Source organism: Rattus norvegicus, chromosome 19 (genome assembly GCF_021556685.1).
Source record: "Rattus norvegicus strain SHRSP/BbbUtx chromosome 19, alternate assembly SHRSP_T2T, whole genome shotgun sequence".
In the NCBI taxonomy this organism is placed as follows: Eukaryota; Metazoa; Chordata; class Mammalia; order Rodentia; family Muridae; genus Rattus; species Rattus norvegicus.
Genome location: NC_141552.1, coordinates 23,263,820 through 23,273,338, shown reverse-complemented (window position 1 = coordinate 23,273,338; position 9,519 = coordinate 23,263,820). Strand labels below are relative to the sequence as shown.

Below are 9,519 nucleotides of genomic sequence, written 5' to 3'. Positions count from 1 at the left end.
CAGAGATCTTGTTCTATTTTTCATGGTTAATGCTCTTAGTGCCCTTGAGGGCCTGGCTGACACCTGCCTGGAGACTGCTGGATCTGATGCTGGCCTAGACAGCCAGGGCTATTGATGATGGATGCCCAAAGTGGCCCTCATTCTTGGCAAACTTCTCTCCTCTAGTCTAAATGTGCTTGGGTGTTTAATGCAAGGACTGGGTTGTAGTTTTCCTCTTCCATCCTGCTGCCTCCTTGTTTTCTTCAGCGGGTCACCTGCCCTAGTGAGGAAAGAGAAGTGTGTGAGCTACAGCACCACCCGCCCATGCTTCTGCTTGCTGGTCTGTGGTATCTGTTGATGGAGAACCGTTCCTGTGGTGGGCGGTCCCGTTGCTGTTTGTGAGTTTTGAGGATTTACACCAGTGTAGTAATGTGCACAGTCATCCTGGGAAACACCACAGGAAGTTGGTCCCCAGGTTTCAGCACACAGAAGCACAGGCCAGAAGAGATGCCCGGGTGTTGAAGGAGGTCCGGTAGATGTGCTGTTAGTTTCCTGTGTCTGATGCATGATTGTCCCTTGCTTAATAAAATGTATACACAAAACTCTTTAAGTGTCCCACTGACCTCTGAGAAAGAACATCAATGGGAAGATGGCTTTGAACTCTTAACTCCCTGTTCCTGTCCTCATAACAGTTTTCTGTAGCAACCAAAGGAGAGAAGCCACCTGAGGGAAGGAAGTCCAAGACAGTGCCTAGGAGCAGAAGTAGGGTCTGGCTGTAGAGGGGACAAGTGGCTGGGTATAGGGACTCTAGGATCAGAAAAGAGGTTGCCTGGCATCTCCCACAGCAACGAAGACAGTCACGCATAGTCATGCTCAAAGGCCAGTCTGATCCAGACTGTCCCTCATTTCCCAGGCGATTATAGATGGTGTCAGGTAGCAGTTGAAAACTGGCCATGAGGGCATGCATGATTCAAGTGTTTATTAAGGTATCATGGCATCAAGGGTTTATGAGGACATAGCCATATGTACACAGAACGACTTGCAGATCCAGAGAGCAAGGAGGGAATAGCCAGGAGCTCCTGCTTGCTGCTGCCTTAGGGGTTCTACAGAAATCCCAGTGGCACTTGGGAAGTGGAGGCCATATCAATTTGGGATTGTGGCCACATGGGGAGACTGAGGCCAGCCATGTGCTGTGGCATCAGAACACTGACCAGCGATGACAAAATGGAACATAAAACACTGGTTGCTCAGCTTTGATACTGCTGACTGCTGACGTGGCCAGGGGCCATCCGGTTCACCAAAGGCTCAGCCAACAGTTGTCTCTCCACTCACCAAAAGTCAAAGAGTGGCCCAGCTCCACAACCAAATGTGTGCCCACATTGCAATGGCTCTGGTACTGTTTCACCTCAGCTGCGGAGATCTCAGCATCCATGAGTGTCCATCACGCACACACCCGAAAGAGACAGTCTTAGGGGTCGTAGGCAGCACTGAGGGTGGTGAGCCTCTGCCTCACGGCTCAACGGCCCTGACCTTAGCATTGTTTGGGCACAAGAGAGCAAAGTGATGGGGACAGACAACCTGCAGTCTACCATGCTGGAAGGGCATGACTAACACTGATTGATCACATCCATGTGACTACTGAAGCTTTTCCTGCTCTCTGTAGTGGTGACCTTACAGAAACCATGCACACCCGGGTTAGACTGTATTAAAGTAGCACACCATTTCAGGGTTCCCTGCAAGGTACCATGGGACAGTAGTAGCATGAGTCTGCATGCACCTCGACACATTTCACTAGGGACTACACACACACACACACACACACACACACACACACTTTACTGACATGGTGCACATTCTTTGCACACAGAAGAAAGTGAGTAGTAGTGAAAACACACCAATAATGGAATTGATGGAGGGAGCTGTGGGGAAGCTGGGGCTTAGAGTTACTTAAAGGCCCTATGCAGGCTCTCCTTCTGTTGGAGGAGAAACTTCAAGTGCAATGTGGTTCTTTATTTTCTTTCTCTAAAGCACAGAGGGCTAGGGTGAAACACAGGGCTTTGAGCATGTTCGGCAAGTGCAGTCACACTGAATTAAATCCTAGGGCTTGAACCTATTAATCTTCTACAAAATTACAGAGCAGCCTCGATGAAGACTCTCAGCTGAAAATGTGGACATCTCAAGACAGGCACTGGACAATGGCTGTCAGACTTGACTGAAGACTGGAAATGTTTTGCTATCTCATAGGAAAAGAAGGCCCCTCCCACTACACTGTACTCTAAGGACATTTTATTCAGGATAGGATGACATGAACTATTGTCTCATGTCACAGATGTCAGCACAAAGTATCCAAGGTATTGTATGCCAATGGTAGCATCAACAGAACAAAGCACACAGTGTCCTGAAGACATAAATCATGAGTTTGTGTAGCAAGACCCAGGCCTCTTCCAGGTTCTTAGATAGTAACTGAGAACCTCAAATACGGTGGTGTTGTGATAGTGTGGGGTGAATCTAGTTACAACTAGCTTCTATTTTGACACAGATGACTCTTTTTGTGTCATGGTCAGCTTATAATGAATGACTAGACCTAAGCATGACAGTAACCAAATACTACATTGCTTCTCTAGCTGCTGAGCTTTTAAAAGCCCTGGGGTGACAGCAAACTTTTGTGGACATACTGGATTGGTCCTTCTGTACTTTAACTCTCTGAGTCACCTCCACTCTCAGTAAGTTAGTTCAATTCCACAAATTGGAAATCAGTCACCTGGAAAAAATACATTCTCAATACAATCCCAGATTGGCCATGGAAAAAGGGTAGCTTGAACTGTCCCACCTAGGTTCTGGGCTTGCACAGTCCTGCTCTCCAACAGAAACCTCTGTTCACAGCTGCAGGCTACATTCACTATGGATGCTCTGGAGGTTCCTCCCTAAACTGCTTAGATTAAAATAATTTTCTTGCTAACAATCAAAAAACTGATTATGCCAATCTGGCCTACAAGAAGCTAGTTTCTATTCTGTATTTTATCAGATGTGTATAATACATAGGGTCATCATTGATATTAGGTGAAAGATCTGCTCTAATATGGACACTGAGTGATGCTGAAGGATGATCCTGACCCACAATGAGCAGTGGGGACACCAGAGCCCTGTAGGGATGCCTGGCAACCTAACACGTTGAGCACGCACGGCTCAGTAAGTTCCCTGTGAACACACATCTCCTGAGATCTCTCTATTTAATTGGAGGTGATCCTGTCCACCTAATACAGCACCTCATGTGGAATAACAGAAGCCACCTGCAGGAGCTGTGGTGATGACTCACAGGGTAGAGCATCTGCTGCTCTCTCAGAAGAACCACATGGACCCTAACAATTCGGTAAAGCATGTCAGTGATTACATCATAAAGTGTGTGTCGGAGACACAGCCACATTCTCCACACAAAAGACACTATCACTCTGGGTACCCCTTGGTGACTTTGAATTCATTTACTAGCCCAGTATCCATGGAACATGCAGAGATCCTTCTCTAGCTGTCAGTTCTAAGTCCACAGGAGGGGACAGAACCCTTGCGTAAGAATGATGGTCTTAAGAGTCAAGAGATAGAATTCAATTTTTATTCATAACAAATACATTATTACAACAAAACAGGATTAAAATGAATAAAAATATTTAAAAATATTTGAAAGTAAAATAGTAACAAGAACATATAAATATGAAACAACAAAAAGAAAACTTCAATTAAAATCATAACAAAAATATTTCTAAAAGCATATTCTTATCGAACATTTAGAAGCACAGACGTATTGCTGTTTCTCCTCTAGCACACATAATGAAAGGCGGTCCCCCAAGTTGTCTCTCAAGTGCTGTTTTCTGAGAAGAAAGTAAGACCTCAATCAGTCAGGCTGGCTTAGTGGTATATAAATTTAGGGTCTCTAAGAAATGACAAATTAACTCTGAGGAAGAATACTCATCCAAAAAATGTTGTTACCATTCAGGATGTTGGTCATCAGGAACACCTGAGAAAGCAACTTATTCTTCAGGAAGCTCTCTTACTGGTGTGTGTCCAATTCCAGCTCTCTTGCACTTTCTGAGACCTGGGAGAGGAAGGCAGTTTTTAAGACACTGATTTGGTGGGGAAATGCAAGCCAGCTCTCAGAATGCTGCCTTCTACCACCTCAGGTCTATTGGACAGTCGACATGGACCTTTTAACTGATATCATTGTTGCTAACTCTGTGGGCAGGGCAAAATCCCCACAGAGCCTCACAGTAATGTGGGCTGCCAATATGGGACCCAGACTTATACCAGTGCAAACCAAGAACAGGGCAATGGAAGGAACCTCATTGGGTTGCAGGAAGAAAGGAGATGTCCATATGTCACCAAGGTTAAAGCCAATGACAAGTACTAAATTGACATTTGCACTTGGTTCTTATTCCAAAGGTGCTTTCTACAGAAGAGGTCACATGACCACAGAGTGTCATTTGTCAAAGAACCAAGAGATTGTTCAAAACTCTACAGAGCATCCAATCTATCATGTGCATGTGCAATAATAAGACATGTTATTCATCTGTCACCATTTCTAGACTGCAGCTTCAAAAAGAGCAGCAAAATATGCTTGCGCAATAATTCAGTTTCTGAAAAGTGGTTAACTTCCCAGAATACTTGTGCATAGGCAGAGCAATGAACAATTCCATTACATGAGGTGGTTGGCTGGTTGTGAGTGTGAATTAGAAAGGTGGTAAGAGAAGCAAAGATGTATCAAATTGGCAAATTTTATCAGATATTGTTAAGCTAACATATCTGCTCGTCCCTACCTGATAATGCTGGTTCTGGCCGTTGCTGGTCTTTATCTTTCTTGTTGAAGTCAACCAAATATTTCTGGTTCAGTGCACAATCAAGATGTACCTCCTTGCTCTCCTGCTTCAGTGGGACCAACTTCTTCCTACATGTGTTCTCCATCAGGAGCTGGCTGAGCAGGTTTCTGGAAATACAGTCTGCATAGTAAGATCATGCTGGCCCTTTCTCCCATTCGTACTCCCAAGTCCCACTAACTCTACCAGGTCCCTCATACCCATGAAGACTTAATAAAATGCATCTTGATACATATAAGGCTGCTGCACAAACCATAAAGAGTTAATTCGGGGAAGAATAAATTGTTTGCTTGGCCTGACACCAATTAGAGTCCACATCTCTGAGAAAGAACATGGATCTACAACTATCCATGAAAGCCCAATGTATGGGGCCAACATCAATTAGTACTGGGCCAACACCCTCAAAAGAGGTCAGTAGAACCAAGAGAAGGTCATGCTAACAATGTGGCTAACCACGCACTGAGTTTTGTAAAACCTGGTGTGACACCATAGGTCCAGGGCAGCCTAATAACCTTCTGCTGACTTCAATCACTGCTGTTCTCTCTAGAGCCTTCTGAAGATGCCTAGACAACCCTGGGATGAGGAACAGTCTTTTATGGAACTGAAAACTGAGTCCTAATGACCCTGGAACACTGATGGGTAAATAGCACAAGAGATAGAACCAGAGCTGAAGACCGTCCAATCCAGAACAAAGAAAGTCAGAAATGGCCATTCCACAAGTGATAGTCTTTCTGACCAGGACTTACCTAGAGAAGGTAATCTCCTTCTTCAGCTTATGGTTGTTCTCATGGACCTCAGTGTTCTCCATCTCTAAGTTGTGCAGAATTGACATGACCGCCTCCTCCATTCTCTCCAGGTCTTCATAATATAGATTTGGCCTGAAGTGTGGCCTGGCCCCAAATGATAGAATACAATGAACATCGGCATTTAGGAATATATGAACTCAGGGTGGGTCCTACATTACCCCAGGCTGCTGCCTGGATCTTCCAGCACTCAGTCCCCTGCCTAGCAAGTACAGAGACTCACCATAAACTCACTGTAATTACAATCTTGCAAAGCCACCAGCTGTCAAGGGCTTTGCAAATGCACACTTGGAACTCACTCTCCCTGACTTTATCCCTGAATTCTTCATTCAGACCACAAGTTCTGCTTTTAAATAAATGGAAGCAGATGAGTCCAATTTCCATCTCAATCCTCAGGGTCAGGTTCTGAATCTCCTCTATATGGGAGGTGAGGTTTAGCACAGGGTGGTTAGGGAGGCACAGCTTTCTAGAACCCAAAACCTTAATAGAATAAGATGAAGGTGACCTTGCAGACCCAGGAATGAAACAAGAGCATTTGGAGCGATTCATACCTGTTCTTCATGGATCTCTCTGTCAGGAACCTCAGGCGATCTCTCAGGTCATTTCTCTCCTCGGTAATGAGCTGCAGCTCTTTAATCAGCCTCTCCTTTTCCTTCTTGGCCTGCTTCTCGCTTAGAGCAGTTTCAGGGGAAGATGTTTCTCTCCCAGCATCTGTAGGTAGAAGAACACAAGTGAACCTGCATGGGGAGAATGCATAGAGTGTACATAGACCACAGTGAGGCCTAAACAGAACAAGCCTGGAACCCAGTGTCACTGCTAGGCGATTGGTCTATGCTTAAGAGACCTCCTCAGGGGATCTCAGTTCTCCCACTACTCTATAGAGACCAAGAGACGTAAGCAGCCAGGTGTTCCCTATGCCGGACATCACGTGCTTACATGTACCACGGAGATGGCTTCTCCAGGATTATTATCAGCTGAACAGGGTAGAGCTTGGTTTCAGGACCCTCACTCCTGTGGCTTCAGAACTCAGATGATAAATTCACCATCCACAAAACTTGAGTGATTGGAGACACTCAGATGCCCTACCCTGATACTCTAAGCCAACAACTTTGGATTTAAAACACATTTCCGGGGAGGATATATTCAACAGACTTATCAGTGTCCCTATGTGAAATACCAAATGCCCCAGAAGTGCGAATAGGTTACAGGCTGAATCTTGGTCTACACGTTCCAAATAGTTTTGGTATTTTAGAAACATGTTTGTAACACACATCTCTAATGTATAAAGCAAACGATGACCCTGCCAGTTAGAAGAAATCAGAGAAGGTCTAAGAACATAAGGTTATTGCCTGGAGCACAATCTCTCCCTGTTACTACTGTCAGATACCCACTGTATTTAAAGAAGCAATGATAGTGAAATACATTGCAGCCCTGTCTAAAGTCAGAAAAGGTGGACCCTCCATGACTACTGATGGTGTTATTATATCAATGTAACATAACAAATGAACTGAAAAGTAAAGACCAGAAGTTCACAGTATAATAGCATTGGCCTTACCATATCCTCCCAGTGGGGATGGGGAAACTAAAGTTCTGAAATCCTTGACTTTCAGGAATTGTGATATTCATGGAAATTCAATTCCTTTTCAGATGCTCCAGTTGTTGTGGCCCATTGCTAGAAAGGTCAGCTTAAGCCTGCAGCCACCCTGGCAGGAAGCTCAAAATACACTGCCCAGAACTTACTCCACATTCCCCAGAAGTGCTGTCTTTCTCCATCATTACTTTGAGACGAAAGGCCAGACTCCTTCACTCTAGTCTCTCCACAATCGACGTTCCCCCTCCCAAAACGCTTGCGAAGAGGGGAAAACATGTCTTAGCTTGTAACCGCCAGACTCAGACTGAGAGAAACTAGGGCACTGGTTGTCACTACAACACTGGTGACATCACAGAGGATGCCAGAACTCTCTAGGAGACAATAGAATGTCCAAGAAGGGACAGCTGATGTCATGGGGAGCAGACTTTGCCTCCTGCTAATGTTCTCCCTGTACTGAGCATAAGCAGAGGTGCCCTTTCCAGGAGACTTTCCTGGGGCAGAGCCACTGAGCATCTCCTGCTTCCAAAGCCATATTTTCCTCAAGGCTTGATTATTAAAAACCTTAGTAATTTCTATGCATCTAAATGAATGTTTCCTTTCAAATCTTGCCCAAAAAATGTCTCACTAACTCAAATTGTCCTCATTCACCAATGTTAGCCATTAAAACTTCCTGAGATTTCACACCAGCTTGAATATGCAGTCAAAAGTTCTCCTGTCTCATTATGTACAGGTGCTTTAGATCACATCAAGAAATAGTCTGCATGGTAGGTTACAACATGCGTGTGTATTAGGGGAACACTCATGAAGTCGTGTGCTTAGCAGTCGACAATTGCCAGAAAATTCCTTAGGAGAAAGAGTTGAAGTCTTTATGGTGCTAGGAAAAGTGTGGAGACCAGTTGGCAGAGGAAAATGCAATATTGGAGACACCAGTGAAGGGAACCTCATGCTGCTTGTGGGGTGCTGCTCTTTGCACCAATGTCGCCAAAGGAGCACTGCTCACAGGCCTGAGTAATATATACCATGAGCTTTTATCAGAGAAATAAAATACACAAGAGATATAGAGTGTGGCACAGAAACGTCTAAAATGAGGCTATAAACATCATTAAGTGTATAGAGCAAGGTCCCAGCACCTGTACACTGGGAAATGGCCACCCCACCAAACACAAAAGCATCTATCATAGTAAAAAATAAATACTTTATAGAATGCACCCACTAACACTGATTGATCACATCTGTAGTTCAAATTTTGGGGGCAAATTCATGGCCTTAACTATCTTTGTCTCAACTTATATAGCAAAAAATAAGAAAGAACGAGAAAAGAAAAAGTCAAAAATAAAAGCTCAAGCTTCTCATATGAGGATTGCAGGAAGTGTTATATGGGAGTCAGTTCTGATTAGGCCATTTTAGATAGAACAGTGCATAGTGACCCTTAATGTGATGGGCCCTATATAAAGCTTTTTGCAATATTGGAATTTTAACAAACCTCATCCAGAACGTACGGAAGAGGCACCATGTGATCACCATGTCCTTACTCTGCATCAGGTTATTTTTCTGCATCCTTGATTGTCAGGCATATAACAGCAACAATCTGAAATAGCTGGTAGACATGGAAAAACATGGGTAAAACTATAGTTGTGGGTTACACACCTCAACTGTGAAAGGCTAATGCTGTCTGCACAGTCCTTGGAGGCCACTCTTTTAAGCCTATTTATTGCAAAGTGAAAGGAGGTTTATCTGAGCTCAAAGTGATCCTGGCCAGCCAGGTAGAGGGCAACATGTGATAATTGAGACCCTGTTTTAAACCAGCACAGAAATCCACACTTCATTCAAAGCATCATCTACGAATTCTCGATTATTTACCATTCTCTCCCTACCAGTCGTTCTGTTTGGAATGGTAGAAAACAACTGGAACTGATCTTTCTATTTTAAGGACCTTGATCTCTCTTTTTTTAGGTGCACATTAAGAGTGCATACAAATGGACATCACCATCTGAACATATTAGTATTATCTACTCTGTATATATAGCATAATACTGTGCCTATGACAGTCTTAAGCTTCCTTGAGTGTAGTTGCCCCATCAAGAAGTGTGAAGTTCTGAGTTCAAACCCCAGTGATGCTTTAAAGGGACTAGAAGAAAGCCATCAGAGATACACCACTTCTTTGTCCTTAGATTAAATCAAGTTGACACAATGTGAACCTGGTGGGCTATTTAACCATGCATTTTCTCCCAACCCCTCTTTTCTGAGTTCAGTCCATGGCAGAATTCATCCTCCACCATCCTAT

The 9,519-nt window shown here is 44.1% G+C and overlaps 2 protein-coding genes across 2 annotated transcripts; both read right to left on the bottom strand.

Moving 5' to 3' along the window:
• Positions 1 to 3,572: 3,572 nt before the first annotated feature.
• Positions 3,573 to 5,971, bottom strand: LOC147999155 (uncharacterized). The gene is made up of 4 exons (XM_087596515.1): positions 5,588 to 5,971; positions 4,785 to 4,951; positions 3,961 to 4,066; positions 3,573 to 3,842 (listed from the first exon to the last, which is right to left on the bottom strand). Exons 1-3 carry the CDS (start codon positions 5,686 to 5,688, stop codon positions 4,002 to 4,004), a joined length of 333 nt encoding a protein of 110 aa, XP_087452641.1. The 5' UTR covers positions 5,689 to 5,971; the 3' UTR covers positions 3,573 to 3,842; positions 3,961 to 4,001.
• LOC147999154 (uncharacterized) lies at positions 5,702 to 7,551 on the bottom strand. Its single transcript, XM_087595407.1, has 4 exons — positions 7,385 to 7,551; positions 6,196 to 6,355; positions 5,879 to 6,110; positions 5,702 to 5,731 (listed from the first exon to the last, which is right to left on the bottom strand). The coding sequence occupies exons 1-4, from the start codon at positions 7,509 to 7,511 to the stop codon at positions 5,702 to 5,704; spliced, it is 549 nt and encodes a 182-aa protein (XP_087451533.1). The 5' UTR covers positions 7,512 to 7,551.
• Positions 7,552 to 9,519: the final 1,968 nt, after the last annotated feature.

Coding starts and splice junctions, on each gene's coding strand:
- LOC147999155 (XM_087596515.1), bottom strand. CDS start 5,688: ATGGAGGAGGCGGTCATGTCAATTCTGCACAACTTAGAGATGGAGAAC. Junction 4,952..5,587: donor AAGGAGATTACCTTCTCTAG/GTAAGTCCTGGT, acceptor CTGTATTTCCAG/AAACCTGCTCAGCCAGCTCC. Junction 4,067..4,784: donor GCCAGAACCAGCATTATCAG/GTAGGGACGAGC, acceptor TTCCTCTCCCAG/GTCTCAGAAAGTGCAAGAGA.
- LOC147999154 (XM_087595407.1), bottom strand. CDS start 7,511: ATGTTTTCCCCTCTTCGCAAGCGTTTTGGGAGGGGGAACGTCGATTGT. Junction 6,356..7,384: donor GCACTTCTGGGGAATGTGGA/GTAAGTTCTGGG, acceptor TTCTACCTACAG/ATGCTGGGAGAGAAACATCT. Junction 6,111..6,195: donor GAGAGATCCATGAAGAACAG/GTATGAATCGCT, acceptor TTTGGGTTCTAG/AAAGCTGTGCCTCCCTAACC.